The sequence below is a fragment of the Panthera onca genome, chromosome C1, assembly GCF_046562875.1.
Source record: "Panthera onca isolate mPanOnc1 chromosome C1, mPanOnc1 haplotype 2, whole genome shotgun sequence".
Taxonomy (NCBI): domain Eukaryota; kingdom Metazoa; phylum Chordata; class Mammalia; order Carnivora; family Felidae; genus Panthera; species Panthera onca.
Window position 1 is genome coordinate 219,330,608 of NC_138346.1, and position 23,358 is coordinate 219,353,965.

The 23,358-nt window shown below is 63.3% G+C and overlaps 1 protein-coding gene across 4 annotated transcripts in view; it reads right to left on the reverse strand.

Annotated features, from left to right (window-relative positions):
* The window catches only part of TP73 (tumor protein p73), a 60,686-nt gene that overhangs the window by 33,387 nt on the left and 3,941 nt on the right, over positions 1–23,358 (reverse strand). Inside the window, exons 1-3 of one of the 4 annotated variants that reach the window (XM_060624589.3) lie at positions 15,997–16,432; positions 7,515–7,609; positions 7,066–7,186 (exon numbers count right to left, since the gene is read on the reverse strand). In XM_060624589.3, the coding sequence (XP_060480572.2) occupies positions 7,066–7,186; positions 7,515–7,609; positions 15,997–16,128 (348 nt within the window). In that variant the 5' untranslated portion in view covers positions 16,129–16,432. Of the gene's footprint in view, positions 1–7,065; positions 7,187–7,514; positions 7,610–12,034; positions 12,300–12,741; positions 12,836–15,996; positions 16,433–23,358 lie in introns of those variants that run through there. The other 3 variants (XM_060624591.2, XM_060624592.3, XM_060624590.3) reach the window with 3 other exon arrangements.

Sequence of the window (23,358 nt, forward strand, 5' to 3'; positions counted from 1 at the left end):
GACCCAGATTGGTGGGGCCAAGCCACCCCAGAGCCAAGACGTGGTGCTGTAGCCCTGGCATCCTGGGCGGAGCAAATCCTCCTGCCTCGGGAGCGTGTGGTCCACCGGGGCCACCCCGCAGGGCTGAACAGAGAGGAGAGGCACCCCAGGAGACTGCTCCCCCCGGTACCCGCAGGGAGCCTTGCTACGAGAGCGAGCAGCCTAGGCGCGGTCCAAGGCAGCGGATCGAGCCGGAGGACCAGAGTCCCGATGCCCCAGCCCTGCCCGGGCTGACGCTGGCCTTGTCCCCACCGGTGCCGAGACCCTGGAAACAGGGATGTGGCCCAGGAGGGGGACCGCGTGCTGGCCTCCAGGCGCCGCATAACGGTGGCCCGCCTAGCCGGGGGCTCCGAGGGGGCCGCCACTACCCCCTTTCTGGAGTCTGAACCTCCAACCCAATGTAACCATCTGTGGCTCAACGTTGCCTTTGGGGTAGAGGCCGGAGCCCTCCCTAGAAGCAGGCAGGACATCAGTTATACAGTTACATATAAATCATGTGAAACTGGACAGGCCACCCTCAAGTTTCCAAGCTCCGCCCACCCCCCAAGACCACTGAGGTGCTGGAAAGACATCCTCGAGACCCTTGTCTGCCAGCCCATTCTTGTCGCGTCCACAGCCATTCCCAGCCTCCTGGGGGGCTCAGGGCAGAGGCAGACTCCACCCAAGGCCCAGCCCAGCCCAGCCCCCAGGCTCCTCCGGCAGATGGGGAGGCAGAGCCCATGGGGGGGCCCTGGGGGCTGCAGCAGAGACACTGCTCTGCAGGCTGGCCGGACTCACTCACTCACTCCCGTGGCCCGTGGCTGTCAGCTCCCAGGGCTCACAATGAGACAAGGGAGGAAAGCAGGGGGCCCAGGTTGGGAGCTCTGGCTGGAAGATGGCAAGGCCTGGGGTGGGGAGCCCGCTGCCCTTGGGGGGCCCGTTCTTCAGGGAGGGAGGCTGGAGGTGGAGGCGCCTGGTGGGCTGGGCAGGAGGACGGAATGGAGGGACACAGAGCCAGGTAGGGGAAGAAGAGGAGGGTTCAAACCCCAACCTCTCACAGCTGGTGTCCCCCGCGACCCCCCTTGAGGGCAACACCTCCAGCTGGGACTCCATGCAGGGCAGCTGGCTTGGGGGAGGTCAGCTGCCTTTTTAATCATGCTGGGTTTGTAAAAGCCCAAAGGGGAGAGGAGAGGAAAGAAGAATTTGAGGTGAGAGACCCCAGGAATGGGCACAGGTTGGCACACAGGGGACCCACGTGTGGGAACTCAATCTTCAGGTGGCCCCAAGATTCCCACTCCAGGTCTGTGCCCTGAATGCCCCCTGTCCTCGGGAGGCACCGTAGATGTGATGACAGCCCCTGTGATTAGGTTCCAAACCCAGTCAACTCTGAGCTGATCAGAAGGGAGAGTATACAGGTGGGCCAGGCCTAATCAGGCGAGCCCTTCAAAGAGGTCAGGGAGACGTCCTCGAAATGGCCTTAGGAGCACACCGCCAGGCTGTGGAGGCACCACGTGGCAGGAGATGGCAGGCAGCCCCCAGGAGCTGAGAAAAGTGGCCCTCGGAACAGCCAGCAAGGAGGCAGGGGCCCCAGTCTGACAGCCACAAGGGACTGAACTCTGCCAACAGCCAGGGGGCGGAAGGGGTCCCCGGGCCAGACAAGACTGCACGCCTGGCTGACACCCTGAGCAGGGGACCCAGGGGAGACCTGCAGGACTCCTGACCCACGGACACTATGAGGAAACACACGAGTGCTGTTTTAGGCCACCAAGTGTGTGGTGAGGGTGGGGCCGCTCGGGCCACTGGGATGGCCCGGGGAACACAGGCTGGGCCCAGGGGAAGCCAGCCACACGTAAGCCCCGGACAGCATGCTCTCCAGAGGGAGGGCATCAGGTCGGGAAGGCGTCTTCTCTCGACCCCTGACGGAAGCAGAGGCAGAGGGTCCGTGCCCCACCCAGGCCGCAGGGGCGGCACAGAGGAGGCTCTGGGCACCCGGGGCCTGAGGACCAGCACTGTCCCCCGCACCGTGAGCTGGGCCAGGCTGGGGTCCTAGAGCGACTAGGGGCAAGACACCATATGCAGACGTGCCTGACTCCAGCGTCTTTCCCGAGCAGCACCCACTTCCTGCACACGTGTCCTAAGTCTTGGCCACCCAGGGGGCAGGGACAGGGCACTGGGGGACTCTGTCCTCAGAACTGCGCCCCCTCCTCGCTTGGTCCTCAGTTGCTTCCTCCGGGTGGCCTCCCAGGCAGCCCCACTGGGCCTTGGCACCTGCTGTCCTGATTCTAACTCACTGGAGGTTCCACCCCACCGACCACTTCCGCAGGCTCGTGGCAGCAGAGGGGGGTGGGATATTTCTTCCCCCTCCCACAGGCGCAGGAAGGGCACCAGCGACGTGCCAGCTCAGGGCCACACTCCTCATACTCCTTCCTGAGCACCCACGGGAGGATGGCTCTGCTTACCCCACGGAGGATGCCACGGAGGATGCCACGGAGGATGCCACGGAGCTGGCTCCATGACCCGGCGGCTGGCTGGGACTCAGCTCCATGCACCCCAGAGGAGTCCCCCCACAGCCTGTGGAAGGAAGGGCTGCTCGGGGCTCACTACGGAGGGCAGGTGGGCTGGGGGTCCTGGAGCTGACCTCGAGCTGCAGACCCTTTGAGGAGGGGGCGTCCTTCCCCTCTGTCTGCGCACCTGCCCCCTTCTGTGGGCTAGCTCGGCTTCCTGGGAACACCTCCCGGGAGGACACGCTGGGCTGTGCCCTCCCTTCCCCACCTGGGGAGAAATGCACCCCCAGGCCAGGAAGGCCTGCCCCGGGTCACTGCTGGGGTCTCGAGCCCTGGGCATATCCGCTTGGCTGTGCAGCAGGTGGGGGTGGGGCCCCAGCATGGATCAGCCGCCCCTGCCAGCCACAGCCCTTACCCCTGTGGCCCACCTGCCCACAACAGCTGTCACCAGAGAAGAGGCGCCAGGAGAGGCGGGAAGGGGTGCAGGGGGGAGGGGACTCTGCCGGACGAGATGCTGGGAGGGGGTGGAGGGAGGCAAGCCCTCCGGCCTAGGCTGGCCACATGCCATCTCCCCCTTTCATGCATCATCGGAGCTGAGAAGTTGCCCCTCCCCGCCCCAAGAGTCTGGCTTTCATTTTGTCCCCGGGGACACAGACTCAGAGGAGACACACAGGCCCAGCACTGTCCAGCGGGAGTCGGGATTCCCACTGCCTGCCTGGGACACCCGGAGTGCTCACAATGAAGGACTTCATCCTGTCTGCGCCCCCCCTAAACCGTGGGGGGGGGCCTCCAGGGCCAGTACAGACCTCACAAGGCCGCCCCCCTCACCATGCCAGCCCACTGCCCTCCTGAGCCCCTGGGACGCCAGGGATCCGATAGGCTTTTCTCCGTTCTCCCCTTGCAGGATGCGGGAGGCCTAGCTTACAGCTCCTTGTGGCAGGGAGCAAGCCATGTGCGGCAGGCGGACGTGGCCAGAACCCGAGGCCACCACCCAGGGCAAGGGCTTCCCCTCGCAGGGACCCCTGGGCAAGGGGCGTCGGGTCCTCCCTGGGGGGGGGGGGGAACAGCGCTCTTGGACACGGGGCCCTTCCCCTGCCGCCCCCACCCCACACCTAGCTGTGTCACACGCCGCCTGAGGCCCCGCACCACCCTCGACATTGCCGCCCCAGCTCGATGTACAGACAAGGAAACTGAGGCCCCGTGTGCGTCCCCTGGCAGAAAAGGGGTAGGGATGGGATGCGTCCCAGAGCTCCCCATGCCCACGGCGGCCTCCCTCTGTGTCACCTCAGCATGTGGTGTGGTGGGGACTTCGGGAGCTCACTGTCCCCCCAAGAATCTGTGCTCAGGACTCCTCCAAGGCCTGCCTGTTGGGGCCCTGTCCTCTTGACTGCCGGACCCGTGTGGCAGGAGGGAGGTCCAAGGACAAGAAGCTGTCCTTCCCGCAGGGCTGGGCGGAGCTCCTGCTGGGTCCAGGCAGGGACACTGAGGCTCAGAGTCATGGGGAACTTGAACCCGGGACAGAGTGGCTCTTCAGGCGGGCCCCCATCCACTCTGCCTGTCCCCACTGGCCACTGAAGCTCTGGGTAAGGGCATCCCGTGGGCCTGCAGTGGCCTCTCTTCTGACCGTGGAGGGGATGCCGCTCAGGAACCGGCCCGTCCTGCGGGAAGAAGGCCCCAGACGGTGGAAAGCGCCACCCTGGAGGACCAATGTCCCCCACTCAAGGACTGCACCCATCTAGGCTCTGCCTTGTTGCCGGACCAGCCCCATGACTGAGGCTGCCTGCCCAGGAGCGGTGGGGGGCACTGTGCGCGTGAGCCTTTACACCCGCCTCATGCTGAGTCACAACTGCAGCGCTGGCCAGCCGGGGTCACTGGTTCCAAGGCCCGGCCTGGGAAGCCTCTTGTCTAAGGTCACCAGGCTGGGGCTACCCCGCCTCCCCCTGAGCGGCTGGGTGGGGAGAGAGCCGCGCCCTCCTGGTCCCCAGGCTGGACTCAACACCGCCGCTGTGGAGTGTCCTCCGGGGGCTCCCTCCTGCACCTGCTCCAGGGCCCTGGCCACACGGGGCAGGGAGCGGGGGGGCCCTTCGGCGAGGCGGCCAGGCACCCGGCTCTGCCCTGGCTGCCGGGCTGCCTCTGTCTGTGCATCCGGCTGCGTCGGCCACGAGAGGGTGAAGGGGGGCTAAGGCAAGCTCTCTGCATGGCGCCCGCCCCAGACCAGTCGCTGTTCCCACTGGTCCAGGCAGGGCTCAGGACGAGGCTGAGGCTGACCAGGTGGTCAGGGAGTCCCAGCCTTTTACTAAGAGGTGTGTCCCTCCCTGGCTGGTTCAGGCCTCTTGCCCTTTGCAGGGTTGGGAGGCCACTCTCTCTCTCCCCCGCGGCTGGTGGGAGGCATGTGCCCTCCATTCCCAGCCCAGACGTGCTCAGCACCTGGCATGCTCCCGGGGGGACTGGGGGAGCACGCCCCACCCCTCAGGAACCCAGAGCTGCTGCCTCTGCCCGTTGGGGAGCAGACCCCACCCCTACCCCCGCTCCTGATGCTGCTGGGGTCTCCAGGCTCCTCTGCCCTCGAGGGCAAGGCTGGGCCACTTCCCAAATTCAGGAGACAGACCCCTTAGGACACTCTTCAAGGGTCCTCTGTCCCTAGAGCCCCTGCCCCTCCACACAGTGGACATAGCCAGCGCCGGCAGTCAGCTTTTTTTATTGTGACAGAAGTGCCTGACGTTCTGCTTTTGATCTCGAGGTGGCCACTCAGCAGACAGCCACCTGGAATAAACGTGCGGCCGGCCGCCCAGCTCGAGGAAGGGCCAGGCCACCCCTGCGACGCAGCTCCCCTTTGAGAAAGCCCTGAGTGATCTAGAAACTGACCATCGGGTGACCCTGCTTTCCCCTTCCTGAGCTTTAAATCTGCTTTTGTATTTTAAATTCACCAGTAAAGAGTGAGCCCATGAAACCCAGGCCCGCACCCCCACCCCCATAAAGGCAGAACCTCCAGTCTGCACTGTCTCTTTCTCTCTCTACCTGCCACCTGGCTGCGTGGCCCGGGCCAGCCTCGAACCCTCCAGCCCTGAGAGCAATGACACGGGTCCTGCTGTTGTCAAACAAAGAAGGGCTGGTCTAGCCGCAGCACCGGCTCGTGGGGAGATGCCTGTGGGCCTCCCCCAGGTGAGTGCCCCAGACGCAGCCAGCCGACGGCAGCCCTACTGAGATGCTGGGGAGGACACTGAGGTCCAGGAGGGGGTCCTGGGAGGCGAGGGGTCAGGACCCTTGGCCCTTGGGGAGCAGCTGGTAGAACAGGGAAGGTTCTGGGGGGACAGGACAGAGCTTGCACTTTTGCGTCCTGGTCCAGGATGACTCTGCCCCAGCCCATCGAGGCCCACCCTTTGCCAGCACCTGCCTCGGTTTCCCCGCCTGTAAAATGGGAACAAACAGGTGTGGAAGGCAGGCGGGCTGCCTTCACTGTGATGGCGTCCCCGAGCAGGAGGCCGGGCCGGACAGTCAGCTTTCTCAGATCCAGCGTGAAAGGTTCCTCAGGGGAACGGATGTCACGGGGGCCCCCTGCCTGCCGTACCCCGACCCCCCGGCTGCAACGGCCCAAGTCGCATGTGGGCCAGCCCAGTGGCTTCGACGGACACGACAGAGGACACAGGGGACCCTCCTGCCCCCTGTCCCCACCCCAGCCTCGCCGTGGCTCGTTCACACGCTCACTGGAGCCCACACGGCCCTCGCTGTCTGCCGGATGCTCAAGGTGCCTCAGACGGGTGTGTGTTGGGGTGAGGGGCTCCAACTTCTGGACAGGGGCTTTAGGGCATGGGGGCCAGGCCCTCCTGGCCTCTAGAGCTCCCAGCACCGCCTCCTTCCTGGGCCCAGTTTCTCAGCCTGGTGCTGGTGCCCTGAGACAGACACTTGGCCACAGAGAGGCCAGGGACCAGCGCCGCTGCCGTCTGGGGGTATGTAGCAACCTGGGGAGGGCTGGCAACCACCAGGCATGTGGTGGGGACAGCAGGCGTCACTAGATCTCCCCGGGGGCCAGGGGTCCTCACACCCCCTTCTAGCATTCTGCAACCTCCTTCTGGCGCACCAGTGCCTTGCAGCGGGTGGCCAGAGAAAGAAGCAGGGACGTGGCCACCACCCAGTTAGCACAGCCCTGCCTTCTTGCCAAGAGGAACGCGAGAGCGGTAGGACCCGAGACACCGCAGCAGGGTGTCCGGGCCTCGGTGGCAGAGCAGGGGTGGAGGTGCTGCTGGAGCCTGGCACCATCATGGAGAGAGCAGGGCAGGAGACGCAGAGGCTGTTGCAACACCTAAATCCAGCCATTCCTACGCCTGGATCCAGCCATGCCTGAATCCATTCCTGCCCGTGGATTAACAGTCTCATGAGCTGATACGTTTTCTATTTTGAAACTGAAATGTCCTCACAAGCCTACCGAGGAAGCTGTACTCCTGAGCACCAGTGTCCCGGTTCTGCAAGCTCCCCAGACAGAACAGTCCATACTTACCGACCCCGTCCTGAGACCCCCCCCCCCGCAGACAGCCTCCCCACTCACCATGACGGGCGTGGTCATGCCCTGCAAGTGCAAGACATCCATGCTGGCCCCTGAGCCGCTCACCACCGCGTTATTTCCCTGGCTTGGCTGGGGAAGGTCAAAGTAGGTGCTGTCTGGTTCCCTGGGAAGAGGGGAACAGAGCCGTCAGCCCCGGGGCACCCAGGCCCCGAGCTCGTGGGCTAGGCCTACACCTGTCCTGCCCGCAGGAGCCCTTCACCCCATCGCCTGTCTCCTCCGCTCCCCCTCCCTCCTCTGCCGGCCTCGCTAGGGCTAGTGTCTGTGCCCGGGGTGCGTGGCCACACGTGAGCTCTGTCCCCTGGACCCCTCCTGGCCCAGGAGTGCTGGCTGGAGGAAAGAGCCCAGACTTTGGATGCCGCACCCCCAGGAGAAAGCCCCCCGAGCCTCGCCCTGCCCGAGTCCGGCCCTGGGTGGCTGGAGGAGGTACTCACAGGGATCTCCACAGGTGCTCGAACGTGGCCCCCTCATCGGCGGCGGCGGTGGGCTGGGACATCTTCCCCGCACCCGGCCCGGAGGGCAGCTGGCTCTGCGAGGAGGGAAGAAGGACAGTGGGTGCTTGGGAAGGCCGGCCCCCGCCCTCCTTCAGCATCCGTGGGGTCTGGGCAGGGCCCGTGACACCGATGCAGACGCCGCTGAAGGCAGGGCACCCCTTCGCACCCCCCCGTCCGTCCTCCGCTTTCCGGGCCTGGGTCCGGCCTTGCAGACGGGCGGGCCTGACTCCAGACCCAGGTTGGGGGGGCGGGCGGTGCCTGGCACGGCCGGGGCTTCTCAGAGCTGCCACCTACGGGGTGGGGGTGACCACGGCACCCTCTCGGGAGGCTGCCGCAGGGCCCCGTGGGAGCTGGGGAACACACAGGTGCTGCATACAGTGGGCTGTGCCTGGACCGCAATAAGGCCCCGACGGGTGTGGTCACCATTGCTCTGAGCTGTGTCTCCGGGTTTGGCCTTCGGGGCTCAAGCCGGGTTTGGGGGATCCCGATGCCCCGGGACACAAGGACGGCTCAGATCCCAGGCCACTCCCTCTCGGGAAGGGCATGTGCCGGGCACGCCCAGAGGCTGGAGCAGAGCCCCGGGCTTGAGTCCTGCTATGCCCCGAGGCTGCAGCACGTTGAGACAGCCGTCCGCCTCTGAGACAGGGTCCTCCCCACCCCCCCCCCCCCCCCGCCTGGACACAAAAGCAACTCGGACCCCACGAGGCAGCCCAAAGCCATGGCTGTGAAGCTGTCACAGCGGCAGGACCGCCGCATGGTGCTCTCCCGTCACAGGAGATGCCCGGCCACACCAGCCTTTGTCCCCAGAGCTTCCTCTCCTGAGAGCATCCACACCCAGCCCCCACCCCGCCATGGCCTTGCCCAGGCCCGGCACAGCTGGGGCCCCTGTCCCCCGTCCCCCTGCGGGGAGGGGCAGGGACACCAAAGCCCACCCTGCCCGCTGCCCCACCCGGGCCAAGGTGGTGCCTCCCCGGGCCTGCCTCCGGGTCCTTGGCAGAGGGCCGTGAGAATCAGCCTGGCCACCGTCTGCCTGGCAGTGACCAAGCGGGCAGGCCCAGACCTGCCCAGAGCCTTTGGGGGAGGGAGGGCACACCCGCAATCTGTCACCATGTCCCCAGGTAGGCGGGCGCTGGTGGAGGTCTGTGGCCCTCTCCCGGGGCCGCCACGTGCCGGGCCGCTGGTCTCTGGAGCAGTTGCACGAGCCAGTGGGGCCACCTCAGGGGCCGGGCCCTGGCGAAAGGAGGCCCCGGGCGAAGGCCAAACAGGATGGCCCGCGGCAGGCAGCTTAGAAAGCACGGGCCCCAAACCAACTCTCCCACGGGCTCAGAGAAATTCAGTGACCTGCTGAGGTGATACAGCACAGCCCTACGCACAAGGACGACAGAGTGGTCCCCTCAGAGTTCAAGATTAAGTTAGTCACCCCCGACGGCATGCACGCCTCCGGCACACGCTCTCCCCACAAGGGGTCTAGCAAGGCTGGGGAGTGCTGACTTGCATGCCTCCTATTCTGGGGAGGTCACTCCCACCCTGAGCTGAGCTGCCCAAAGCCCAGCGGAGGTGAGGTCGGGATGGGGCGGGTTTGGTAGGAGGCAGAACAGCGCCAGCTGCCTGGCTGCGGAGCCGGCCGCCCAGCCGAGGCTGGGCAGAAACCCGCCTCACCCACTCCCCACGGGGGAGCGGGGACCGGCCGGAGCGGCCTCTCGGTGTGGGTAGTATGTGCCGACACGAGGCTCGACTCACCCACTCTGGTGGGTCCCACTCTGTTCGTTTTGCAGATGGACCGTCCAAGCCCAGAGATGGAAACCACTTGGCTGACGGCACCCAGCAAACGGTCAGGAAGACCCTGCAGGCCCCCGATCACGGCCGCACGGACCCCAGGAGCCAAAAGATGCCAGCGGCTCAAGTGTGCAGGACAGATGAATGGATAGACACGGTCCATCCACACAGCGGGGTATTACTCGGCACAAGGAAGCGTGGACACCCGCCGCAGCGGCCACGAGCCACGAGAACGTCGTGTTGAGTGAGAGAGGCCGACGCCAAGAACCACGCGTCGTGGGACTCCGCCCACCGCGTGTCCATGGCAGACAGACGCACAGACTGAGCCTCTTCCAAGGGGCTCCCGCGGAGGGGCTCAGAACCCTGCATCCCGGGGTTCACCACGCCTCTGAGACGGACCCTCGCGGGGAGAGCATCCCCCAGGCCCCGCTCACCCAGTCCCGAAGGCCCTTCAGCGTCCGCCCCGAGGACGGCCACTGGCCTCCACCGGTGACTTCTGCTCAGGTGTTTCACCGGCAAAAGGAAGGTCCGGAAGCCTGCCCTGCCCTGCTCAGCGGACGCGTGGGGCTGGAGCCAGGAAGCCACGGTGCTCCGCGATTTCCAATCTCCCTGGGAAACTCCCCAGAGCTGGTGGCCCTGACCCCAGGCCCCCCCTGGACCATGAGCCCACGGAGCTGCAGACCGGTCCCTGTCGGCGCTGGGGCGCCTGCCAGGGTGTGAGGATATGGTGATGTCGGCCGAGGATCGGGGCTGCAGACACGCAGGCCCCTCCCCGGGCGTCCTCCCAGGACCCCGTGGGCCCCGCTCCTCTCTCCATGGGACAGGGGCAGGGGCAGGGGCAGGGGCACGGTCTTCCCTATCCCCACGGCAGCATTTCGGCCACGGACAGCAGAGGTGAGAGAAAGAAATCGACTCCGAAACCTCTCCCTGCAAAGGGTCCCCGGTGACCCCCGAAGGCCCGCACCTTAAATTTGGGACCACGTTCACCACGGAAACGTGGCTCTCGGACCTAATGGAAATTGCTTTCGCAAACGCTGCAAATCATCTTAAAAACCACATGTGTACGGGGGGGTGTGAGAAACGCTCTCGGGCAGTAACGGAGTCGTAAAGTGTCGACGCAGCGTCTCGCACGGAGCCAGCCGCCCTGGACGGAAATGCCCGCGCCCTCGAGGATCCAGGGGCCACGCGGGTGGATCCAGGTTTTGGGTGCAGGGCGTGCGGGGTGGGCCCTCGACCCCAGCTCACTCGAGCGGGGGCGCCACCCTCCCCGCTTTCAGCCTCTCGATGTGACTCACGGGTTTTCTCACCAGGGAGACCTGGCATCTACTGATATTTTCATTTTTAGTCACTTCTGGGAGTGGGGGCAGGGGTGCTTCCCAACACCCTACAGAACACGCAGCCCCTCACAGCGGAGAACCCACAGGCCCGGAGGTCAGTGCGCAGGGGAGACACGGCCACACCACTGCTTCTAGGTGCTTCTGGCCACGCCCTGGACAGGGCCTCTGGGCGTTCACATCACCTGTCACACCCAGTCCCCACGCATCCCCTCCCTGCCTGGCACCCTGTCCCCTCTCTGTCCCTACCTGTCCCTTCCATGCCCCCTGCCTTGTCCCCTGTGTCCCCTCCCTGACCTCTACCCTGTCCCCTCTCTGTCCCTACCTGTCCCCACATGTCCCCTCCTTGCCCCCACCCTGTCCCCATATGTCTCCCCTGCTCCCTGCCATGTTCCTGTGTCCCCTGCCCCCTTGCCTCCGTGCTTTGTCCCCTCACGTCCTCTCACTATACCTCACTCTGTCCCCACATGTCCCCTCCACGGCCCCCACCCCGTCCCCACGTGGCCCCTCTGTGACCCCACCCCGTCTCCACATGTCCCCTCCACGGCCCCCACCCCGTCCCCACGTGGCCCCTCTGTGACCCCACCCCGTCTCCACGGGTCCCCTCCACGGCCCCCACCCCATCCCCACATGTCTCCTACACGGCCCCCCCCCGTCCCCACGGATCCCCTCTATGGCCCCCACCCTATCTGCATGTGGCCCATCTATGACCCCATCCTGTCCCCACGTGGCCCCCACCCCACCTGTATCCTCCCAGGCCAGGCCAGACCCCAGCCTCCTTAGGAAGCATCTGTCCTCCCTGACTCCTAGCCAGGATGCCCCTCATTCTGCCCCGTCACTGGCAGGTGGGGAGCACCCCTCGGCCGTGTGGCCACAGGACAGCCTTGCTAGCCAGGGAGGGTTGCTTGCCTGTCCCCGCTGCCTGCCCCGGGCTCCAACGCCACATCTGAAAAACTGGGGCCCCTGCGAGGCCCCCTCAAACAGAGGCACCCCACGCGTGGGAACGGCAGTCCCAGCCGCCTATAGAGCCCCGAGACAGGGCCGACGCGGGGCCCGCACCCCCCACCCCCAGCCATCTGGGTGCCCACACACCAGGAGGGGCAACTTCCTTCAGTTCTAAGAAACGAGGCCCAAGAGCTCCATCCTGACCCCCACTCACAAACACTCGTCTCCTCCGCTCTGTCACAAGGGCCGTGACGAGGCCCCTTCCCCCACCAGTAAACACTGACGCAGCAGACTGACCATCGCAGGAGGGGACCCGGGCCATCCTGGGCTGGACCCCTTCTAGTCACCCCTGTGGCCCCAATTCAAGGGCACTGAGAACGTTCTGGCACCCGGAAGTCCCCCTACCTGGGTGGAGGGCTCAGGCAGCTGTCAGGGGAGGACGGAGCGGGCAGGCCACCCCTCTGGGAAATGGCGCCCTTCCCTGGGTGGCGGCCCCGCTGAATTCCAGCAGGACGCTCGGGGCATTCAGGGCGCTTGGGGCCGAGAGGCCTCTGTCGCTCCTGCCGCCCACTGCAACAGGGGTGGCCCTGGCCTCGTGGGGGGCGGCCTGGCTGGAGGACCCGGCTGGAGTGCCTCCCTCCTCAGGGAGCCGGGGGCAGTGGCAGCAGCCACCTTCGCCCCCCTCCCCTGCCTGTGGCCCGGGCCACGTGGCCACAGGAGAGCTGGGCTGACCTTGCCACGCAGGGTAGGATAGGCTGGGTCAGGACAGGGCCGGCCAGATCCTCACCCCGGAGAGACGGGGTCCCGCGGGGCCCAGGGAGGGGGGCATGACTAGGGGCCTCATGTCCCCCGGAGACCACTCCCTGCCGCCCCTCTGCCCACGCTGGGGGGAGACCAAGCCCTGGGAAGGAGGGACAAATTTAGCTTCCCCACCCTGGGCCAGGGTGCACTTGTGAAATATGAAAACAGCTGGAGGTACCCGATTAAGCTGCCCTCTCTCCCTCCTGGGCTGGGGCCCACTCGAAGGGGGTGGGGGGAGACTCTGGAGCCACCCCAGGAGCCCCCCCCCCCCCCCGCCCGGCCCTGCCCCTTCTCATCTGCCAGCCTCTTACCCCGGCCACCGGCCTCCGTCGTGGCCCACGGCCTCCTTCCCCTGGCACCTGGGCCCGCCCGGAGAACTGTGAGTCAGGTGGCCAGGAGTTTTGCTTTGAGTCTAGGCTTGGCTTTGCACCCACGTAAGACAGGGCCTCTGACCACGTGGGCTTTGTGCACTTCTAGAAGGAAACAATGGTAACACAAGCTTCCTGGGGCTGAGTTCAGGCCTCGGCTGGGAGAAGGGCTCGGCTGATCGGCGATGCCCCAGCAGCCCCGTGGGAAAGGGCTGTCGCAGACCAGCTCCTGGAACAGGAACTAAACCGGAAACACCCAAGCCTCGTGAACCAGCACGGCATCCCCGAGGGGGGGGCTGAGACCAGCAGATCTGCGGCTCATTTTACTATCAATGTGGGAACACACACAGAGAGGCGAGGGCACCTGTCCAAGGGCACACAGCTAGTTGGGGACGAGAGCCCTACCCAGAAGTCTGGCTCCAGCAACCTTGCTCATGACCCCTGCCCTCAACCTGGCCCGACCCTCCTCAGCCTGCAACCCCACCTGCACACCAAGCATCCTGCCTGGAAAGCCCCTTGCCCAGCCCTTTCTTTGCCCGCCACCCCGAAGCCCCCACCCGTGGCGAGGGCCCCCCTGCCCTCTGCAGATCTGCCGGAGTCCTTCCCCCCAACACCTGCAGGTCCTGCCGAGGCACACGGCTCCTGTCCCGTCGTTTCCTGCTCTGCAGCTCGGCACTGCCCCACACCCCTGCTCCGTCTCCCGCTCCGTCCACGCCCAGCCAGCCCACCTCTGCTGTTTGGCAGCTGTGTGACCCTGGACAGGTGTATTGCCCATTCTGAGCCGCTGTTTCCTGCAGTGTGTGGGAAGAAGCCTGCAGGGTGATCCAGACACACCGGGAGCTCGAGAAACAGCCGCGGGTTGCAGTCGGCCAGGGGTCGCTCAGAGCAGGCGACAGTGGAGGCATAAGCCAGGCCTTGGCCCAGGGGTAGCAACGGTCACTGGCCCGTCCCCGACTCGTTAGCAGAACCCCCGCCCCGCATCCTGGTCTCTCCAGGAACGAGGCGCCTGCAGGCTGAGACAGACCCGTGTCCCATCACAGGAGGAAGCTTTGGAATGCCCCAGCGGCTTGGACGGGCCCCCTGCTTCCTCCTCTAGATGTCAGCTCTCCCAGGGCTCGGTCACTGCTGCATCCCCAGAGCCCGGGAGCGTTCGCTCGGCACACTGAGGTGGCAGCTGCTCCCTGTCTGCACAGGTGACCGGCACAGTCCCTGGCTCTCTGGAAGAGCCTCCACCTCGGGGACCGCCAGGAGGGGGTGGCCGTGGAGCCCGGTGCCAGTGACCAGACACTGCCTCTCACCCACAGGGCTGCCAGGCACCCCTGACCTCTCTGTCTCCTCCAACCCTCCCCTCCCAGGCCCTGTTTCTACCCTGAGGGGTCACACTTCCACAGGCCAGCGTGGCATCATTGGAGGCGCCTGCTCTGTCCTCTGGAATCTCCTCTTCCCCAGACAAGCCTGTGAGCTCCTTCAACCGTGCTCTGGATGGTTGTTCCCAAACCATCATCCCTCCCAGCCACCCTCCTCTAGACACCTCTACTTTCCTAGAAGGAGATGCCCCTCAGGTGTGTCCCCCAACCACCATGCAGACCCTCCGGCGCTCTGGACGCCTGCTCTGGGCCTGGAAACGCACTAACTGCCTGGGGTTCCCCCCCCCCCCCAAAGTCACTGACACCAGCTGCTTTGCCGACACTCAGTCCGACTCCCACAGTATGTTCCTCCCTGCTCTGAGGTCCCCTGCACATCCCACGTGACTTCCCCCACGCCGGCCAGCCATCCCTCACTTGCTCCAGAAACATCCCTCAGCGTTCCACAGAGCTGTCTCTGCCCCACGGGCTCCGCCCTGCCCCCCACGCCCTCAGCCTGGGGGTTATCTTTCTGACGACGATGCCCAGTGTCTACTGTGTACTTTCTCCGTCCCAGCTCCAGCCTGGGTGTTCTGTATTTATTGACCTCAATCACCCAGGAGCAAGGAAAGCAGGCTGCACCCCTACTCTCCAGACGCTCTCACAGAAGCACAGAGAGGGTAGGTCACCTGCCCTGGGCCACACAGCTGGGAAGCGCAGACCGGGTCCGAGCCCACTCTCGTCCCCACCAGGCAGCCCTGCTCTCCAGGAGGTCCCCTCTATTGGGGGACAGACAAATAAACCAGCTTTTACCCCCTAGTGTAAAGGGCGCCGTGAAGGGGTGTGGATCATGGCCAGCGTCAGCACAAGGGTGCGCGAAGGCCCAGATGACCGTTGTCATTTGCAGGTCTCCCAAGCTGACACTGAACTTGGGTGCCCGGGGAGAATGGGCACCGACAGGGTGGAGCTCGGCCAAGGACAGGCCCTGGCAGCCTTTAGGTCAGGGACAGCAGGAATAGCAGGGTGGGCCGGAAAAGGGACGGGGCCCTCTGGAGGCCACACAAAGGGCCCTGAGCCTGTGGACTACGGGGAGCAAGATTCAGGGCCCAGCTCTAGCGGGGACGCAGCGGGACGTTTGAGGAGAAGGTCATCCTGGCAGGCACACGTGGGCCCGGCGAGCCCAGAGGCGAGGCAGGCCTTGGCGGGGTCCAGACGAGCTGGGAGCGCATGGCATAACGGACCGTGCCGACAGAGGGGCAGGGGGATGAGGACATGTGTCCCGCCTCCCCTTCCAAGCCCGTTCACGCCGGTTCACGCGCTGCAACCAGCTACAGGTTCAGTGCCTTCAGCCTGCACGTGTGGGGCCTCTGTTTTCTGGCCTGTGCAGCGGGGATGGCCACACCTATCGACCACGACTGAGCCACACAAGAAGCTAAGGAGGGTGATGCCTGGCCTGGGCAGGCCGTGCCTCCTTGGCAGGAAGTGGAGAGAGAGAGAGTTCCCAGCAGGCCAAGGGGAGGAGGCAGCCGGAAGGAAGCTGCTTCTGCCCCCACCCAGCCTGCCCCCCCACCCCCACCTGGGGCCCTTTGGGTCACTCAGGGCCCCCCAGGGGCAGAGGGCTCTGCAAAGTGCCACCAGAAGGGGCTGGTCTTCCTTGCCCATCAGGGGAACCACGGACACGGCCTCCCTGTCTGCCGTCTGTGCCCCCAGGGCACCCCACTCCTGGGTGCCAGGTGGAAGGCAGCGGGGAGGGGGCTCTGTCCCCCCCAGCAGGTGGCTGCTGTGTGGCCGGGAGGCCAGGACAGGACCCCACGCTCAGGCCTGAGAGAGGCAGCCAGGCTGAGCCCAAGCCTACCTTGGCGGAGCCTGGGCCCCGAGGGTGGGTCGGGGTCGGTGTGGAGGCGGAGGCGGCTGGGAGGCCCAAAGCAGCTCGTGGCTGGGCAGGCAGGCGGTGGAGGCAGCGTCCCGGTCGCCTAGGCAATGACATTGGAACCAAGGAAGCAGCGTGGCCGGCCTGGAGCCTGGAGCCGCCGGGGCGGAGCGTGGCTGGGAGCCCTGGGGCTGGCGGGCAGCACCATGCCCTCCGCACGGCGACCTGGGGACAGGCCCCTGGCCGCAGGAAGCAGAGCTGGAAGCTGGGCTCGGAGTGGGGCTGTGTCAGCCACACCCGCACGTCCCCCTGTAGTCCTCATCAGAGAAATTCCCACACGCACACAGAAACAGAGAGCAGAGTGCAACCAGCCCGTGAACCTACCCCCGGCCTCCGCGGCAGGCTGCCCTCCAGCTACAGCGAGTTCCATACACATGACATTCCACCCGCGACGTGTCAGTGGGTGATTCTAAGCGGCGGGTGATTGAAAAAGGACCCACCTTTTTCAACGTTAGGTCCAACCAGGAAGTTGATATTCAACTGTCTTGTGCTGCCGGTACGTGTGGGAGCACACGTACACGCACACACACGGCAAATTTGGGTAATTCAGTGTAATACGCGGCCTCGAGACTGGATTCTGATTTTCCAAGCACGTGGTTTTTGTTTCTTCTTTCTTTCTTTTTTCTTAGCACCTAGATCTTGGGGGTTATTTATTTATTTATCTGTTTTTAATTTAAATCCAGGTTAGCTAACATCTAGGGTATTAATGGCTTCAGGAGAATTCAGTGACTCATCACTTACATATGACACCCAGTGCTCATCTCAGCCAGTGTCCTCCTTAATGCCCATCACCCGTCTAGCCCATCCCCCCACAACACCCCGCCAGCAACCCTCGGTTTGTTCTCTGTATTTAGGAGTCTCTCACGGTTTGCTCTGTATCTGTTTTTATATTGCTTTTCCTTCCCTTCTCCTATGATCATGTTTTGTTTCTTAAATTCCACATAGGAGTGAAAACATATGGTATCTGCCTTTCTCTGGATGACTTATTTCACTTAGCATTATATACTCTAGGTCCATCCACGTTGTTGCAAATGGCGAGAAGTCATTCTTTTTGGTCGCGAGTGATATTCCACTGTATACATAAACCATATGTTCTTTATCCCTTCATCAGTCGACGGACATTTGGGCTCTTTCCACAGTCTGGCTATTGTCGATAGCGCTCCAAGCACATGTTTTTAACAACTGGCCAGAAGGACCCTGAGGAAGCCCAGATTTGGGACCCTAACCTGTGTCACCACTCACTGCCCCTCCTTCCCCCACCACAGGCAGCAGCACAGAAAGCTCAAGCCACCTGATGGGAGAAGGGACCATGCAGACAGGATTAAGGGACATATCCAGGGGCGGAGGCATCTTGTACTGGGCGGGGGGACCCTGTATAACCACAGGGTCCTGGTTAGAGGGAGGCAGCAGGTCAGGGGGGCGCACAGGTGCTGACCTGCTGGCTTTGCAGAGGGAGGAAGGGACCACGAGGCAGGAAGTGCAGGCGCCTCTAGAAGCTGGAAAAGCCAAGCAATGCATTCTCCCCCTCGAACCTCCAGGAGCACCCTGCGCCTGCACCTTGATTTTAGCCCAGAAAGATGGATTTCAGGCTTCTGACCTCCGGAACTGTGGGAAAGCAAATCCACGGGGCTCCAAGCCGCTAAATTTGTGGTAATTTGTTACAGCGGCAACAGGAGACCAATCCGGTCTCACGTAACATAAGTTGGGGGAATGTTGTTTGCAGTGGTTTCCTGGAGCAGACCCCGCGGCCCCGTGGAGTCTGGGGAGAAACCCTCGGTGGGGGGGGCAGGGTACCCTGCAGGGTAAGGTCTCCGGGCTGGATGGAAACTGAAGAGGAGGCCGACCCGGGAGCCAAAGCCCTCGCCCTTCAGGGACACAGCACACACGCACGCACACACTTCTGAGGGGCGCTGCCAGGGTGCTCTCGCCTGGACTCCCTGGGAGGGCGGGGGGGGGGGGGGGGCCGGCCACCCAGGGCGAGGGGCTCTGCTCCCTGACTGTTCCTGGGGAAGCGTCGGCCTGCAGCTGTGGGCTCCCCGACTCCTGCTGAACACGGACACGTTTCTGCAGAATAGCCCGCGTCCGTGTGCAGCCCGTGTGTCAGGCCTGGGATGGGGCTGCGGGAGTCCTGTGTGCGTGTGCACACGCCTGCAGGTGTGAGGCATCGTGGACACGCAGGGACAGTGGGCGGTGGCGGGAGGGAGGTGTTCCCCGGTCCTGGAAAAGAGGCAAAGCAGCCAGCGGGCAATGCCAGGCTGCCCACGGCCGGCTGTTGACCACAGCAGGTAGGTCCCGTGACCTGCACGTCTGGGAAGCGGCCCTCATTGAAGCCATGCGACCCTGGGAGGGTCCCCCCCAACCCCGGCCCGTGAGATCTCATGGCCAGGGCTCCTGTGGGGGTGACCTCCTGGCACGCCCTCCTTCCCAGCCCATCCCCTGTAGAGAGACGGACGGCCTGACTCCGGAGGCTGGGGCCCTGCCTTCTGAGCTGGGTGGTGAACACACAGCCCTGAACACTTAGGGCTCACAGAACCTTGCCACAGCCCCCGACGTCCATGTCTGAGACCAAAGGTGGGTGGGTGGCCCTGAGTGATGGTGTCAGACGGGCCTCTGGACACAGTCGAGGCAGCGAGAATGGCCACCAGCTTGGGGTGTTCAGTGGGGAGCCGGACAAGCATTCCTACACAACTTCCTGCCACCACAAGACCCTCTTGGAAAGCTCTTCCCGGGACGCTCTTGCCTAGGCCGGGGCCCGATGTTCATCCGCGAGGTCCAGGTGCGAACCTTGGCCCAGGGCCTGGGCGTCTTTCGAGCAGGATGAGAGCAGGACACCACCCGAGGCTCCGTCTGCGTGGCCGCACGCGCACTCTCTCAGGGTCCCGGAGCCCGGAGTGTGGGGAGTCTCGTGGGCCTAAAATCAAGACGGTGGCAGGGCTGCTTCCTCCTACTTCCGGCCTCTTCCAGTGGCCAGGGTGCTCATGTCCCTCGGCTCGAGGCTCCTTCCTGCAGATTCAGAGCCCATGCCTGCAGCCTCTGCTTCCACGGCCACGGCCCCCTCTGTCCCTGACCCTCCAGCCTCCGTGTTACAGGGGCCTGTGTGATGCCATGGGCCTAGCTGGATGCTCCAGGGTCATCACCACCTCCAGGTCCCCGACTGAGTCACTGTCCCTTTGGCCGCGTGAATAACATGTCCAGAGGTCTGGGGCCTTAGGACACGGGTGCCTGGGGGGCCCCCACTCTTCCAGGAGAAGGCCCAGGGTCGGCATTTACTCATTCCTGAGGCGGAAGGTCCCGCTTCTGCTGGGGAGACACAGGGCGCGCCTCTCTGCGGTCGGGCGGGGGGACCTTGGAGGCTGTTTGCTCAGCCGCCCTTCCTCCCTCGCCTCTGCGCCTCCTGCTCCCTCACGTTTACCAGCCACCCCTGCTTCACAAGGACGAGACCCCGGAAACGTGCTCGAAAGCGAAACAGCGGCCGCAAGGCAGTGCACAGGCCGGGACGCCTTCTGCTCCAGCCTGACACCCGGCTTTCTCTGCACGGGGACCGTGTTGAGTGTCTTACAGGCCCTAGTCCCAGGCCCTCACATCAGCCCCACGAGAAAAACTACTAACCCCATCTTACACCCCAGGAAAGGGAGGCGCGGAGGTCGTGCGACTTCTCCAACGCGGGGCAGTTAGAGGCTGGAAATAAACCCCGCACAAATCACGTGACCGAGCCGCCTCCTCCAGGCGCACCCGGGCGGCACGCGTACTTCCCGTGTCTGTTTCTGTTTTTCACGGTTCAAGGCCGTCACTGGGCTCCTGTCTCCTGAGCATCAGGTGTCTGACCACCCGCCCTCCTGAGTGCAGGTTTCCAAATGTCGAGGGAAGGGGCTTGCTGGAGCCGTGGGGATGGGCTCTCTTGCCCCCCAGCTGTCCCCCCACCCCATCCCACCATCAAGACCCGTCCCCACACCCCCCACCCCCATTAACAAAGCCCGCTCCCAGGCCCTCGGCAGGGTGCCAAGGTCCGGTGGGTCCTGGGTGTGGCCCCCACCTGCCTGCTCAGACCCTGCAGGGAGAGGGTGGGCGCCCCCTCACACACGAGCCATGAATGAATGCGCAAATTAAGTCTTCAGTGGAATACAGCCTAGCCTCACTTCCGTACGTTTTTGGGAATCCGGAGAGCTCAGAAAACTGGGAGTTCTTTCCCTCCGTCTGGGGCAGACTCCGCTGGGCAGACGCAAACTCTAAACCCACTCAGTGTAAACGTTCATTGGCACTCTGCTGCAGGAACGGGGGAGAGCTGGACTGCGGGGCGTTTCCATCGGACCCGTTGGTGGTGTTTCTAAAATACAAGATTCATGGGTGGGGGGGCCTGGGTGGCTCAGTCGGTTGAGCGTCTGACTTCGTCTCAGGTCATGATCTCACGGTCTGTGGGTTCGAGCCCCGCATTGGGCTCTGTGCTCACAGCTTGGAGCCTGGAGCTGCTTCAGATCCTGTGTCTCCCTCTCTCTCTCTGCTCCTCCCCTGCTTGCACTCTGTCTCTGTCTCTCTCTCAAAAATAAATAAACATTGGGATGCCTGAGGGGGCTCAGTCGGTTACGCGTCTGACTTCGGCTCAGGTCGTGATCTTACGGTCCGTGAGTTCGAGCCCCATGTCGGGCTCTGTGCTGACAGCTCGGAGTCTGGAGCTGCTTCAGATGCTGTGTTTCCCTCTCTCTCTGCCCCTCCCCTGCTCACGCTCTGTCTCTCTCTCTCTCAAAAATAAATTAACATTCAAAAAAAATTTTTAATACAAGATGCAGGTACTGTGCTACTCTTCTAAAGTATTCTTCTTTTAATCTGAATTCTGAAACACCAGTGGCCCCCAGTATGACACCCAGATGAGGGGCCCAGATGAGGGACTGTGGGTGGCGCTCTGGGACCACAGTGTTTCTGGGAAGACATTTCTTCCTCTCATCCTACAAAAGCCAAGCTTTGCAAGATCACATGAATAAGTGGCACATCTGGGGTGAATTTGAGCCCCTTTCTAGCCGGTTCCTAAGCAGGGCCACCCTCACCATGATTTTGTCACCTTTTACCATCAAGAACTCTCGTCAATGGAATGGCTTCGAATAGCACGAAATTCGAAAGGTCACAAAGGGCAAAGCACTGGTCCACACCCTGCCTCTTGGATTTGGCAGGGCTGTCCTGGCCACCAGAGAAGGGGGTTGGAGAGACAAAGCAAACGGAGGGCTTTTCACTACAGTAACTGGAAGAAGGAGAAAGTCAGTAACTCAAGCTCTGCTGGTCACTCACACTGATCTGGGGCCAGCCAGTCCCGGAAACTCTGGAAAAGCAGCCGGCCAGGGTTCCCAGCCCTTCACCCCGTGCCACTCCCCTTGAGCCTTTCTTGTTTTAAAACATGCTGTCCAGAAATTACTCTCCTACACATTTCACCGTGGAGAGTAGACTCTTTGTCTCATTCTAAATATTTTCAAAGATCAAATCGACCGGAGGGAGATTTGGACAGTGTTCTTGGAATTACCTTGACCTCAATCTTACAATCGTCTTTTCTGTTATTTTCTCTAGAATTCATTAGTTTCGCATTAATCCAATTAGCGTCCTGTTTACCAAATGCCTCGTCCTTACATTTACGGCTTGGTCTGAAAGCTCAGGGAGACGTCCCCCACTCGATGCCTCCTCCCTCATTACTGCCAAATAATTAGTCAAGGAGCATCCCTGATCAAAAATTAAGAACCCAGAAGCAAGTTGAGGCTTGCCTTCCTCCGAAAGAAAAAAAAACCCGACAAGAGATGCCTAATTACAGGGTTTTGCTGGTGGTCGGGGCCAGCGGGAAGCAGAAAACGGCCAGGAAGAGGGAGCGGGCAGTTGAGAAGGTGCGGGTCACAGCGGTTCAACGCGGAGGGCCTCGGTTTACACCCCAATGCCTAGCGGCCCTCACTCCGCTCCCTAACGCAGACCCACATTTGCATAGGGCAGATGCCAGAGCACGCGGTCTGGGGAAGCACCGTTCGGGTCTGTTTATTTAACTGTGCGCCCACACTTATGAGCTTTCCCTCGTGACACCTGCCACCTCTGCAAAAGTGACGCCTGTCTCTGTGGCAGGTGGCCCACAATCCTTACGCCCCCTCTACTCGGCATCGCTTGGTGGGAGGGCAGGACCCACACCAGGACCCGTCCCCCCACCTCCGCCCGTCCCCACCCAGCCCCGCCAAGTGTGCACGGCCCAGGTGAGCCTCAGAAGAGACACCTCTGCATCTTGCTCCTGTGGTGCAGACCAATGGAGGAAACGGAACCCAGGAAGTCACCTCTAAAATCCCAGGAAACGGGACAGGAGGGGTGAGGGGACATCCTCCCTGCCCATTTTAAAGGAACCGGTGCAACCCCCCCCCCCCACCCAGGGAGAAGCCACCTGCCCAATTAGCCAGAGGCTTCCCCAGATGTCCGCCCCCTCCCCCAGGGCTTGGCACCTTGGAGCAGCAGGTGAGCAATTAGAGCCCCTGCCCCCTCCCCACAGGCATCCAGGGCCACAGGGAGCGATTTACCAGCTGGTGCTGGGCGGGCATCAGGGACAGGAACTTCCTGCATGCAGCCACTCTGAGCAGGATCACAAAGGAGAGATGTCCCTGGCTGCACCGGGTTCCCAGCCTGGCCCTGCGCGCTCGGGCCCCGCACCGTGGCTGCTGGAACGGCCGGACGGGCAGTGCCCAGGTGTTCTGTGCCTGCCTGGTGAGGGCGGGAGGGGGCTGGACCAGCCTTCCCTGGGGAAACCTGCCCTCCGGGGATCCCAAGTGAGTTCCCGTGGGCAGCTCACAGGAGGGAAAGGCGAGGGCCTCCCTAGGGAGACGGGGAGGCAGGCGGGCCCACAGCTCCCATACACGTGAACACCCTGGGAACTCCCCTCCATCAGGATGGCCCGCTCAGGCTCTGCCCCCGCCCCTCCCCCGCCAAGCAGTCACAGCTACACCCTGATTTGAGACTTCTGGCCCCCAGACCCAGAGAGAGTAAGTTTCTGTTGTTTAAGTCGCCCGGTCTCTGTAATCTGTTACGGTCGGTGCTCCAGAAAACCACCACAGCTATCAAAGTACTGAAAACGAAAATTTGTGACTTAAATCTGGACGTGTTTCTGTACGCATGAAATGACAAGGTCCCACCGCGGGTCTCATAACTCCTCATTTCAACTTGGTGACAAGCAGAAACGAAATTTTTTAATTTCTACGGCCACTGTGATGCACGGTGAAAACATCGGTGATTCCTCTCACAGAAAAAGTCACAGGCGCCACTCAGACAGGGGTTTGCTGTCAC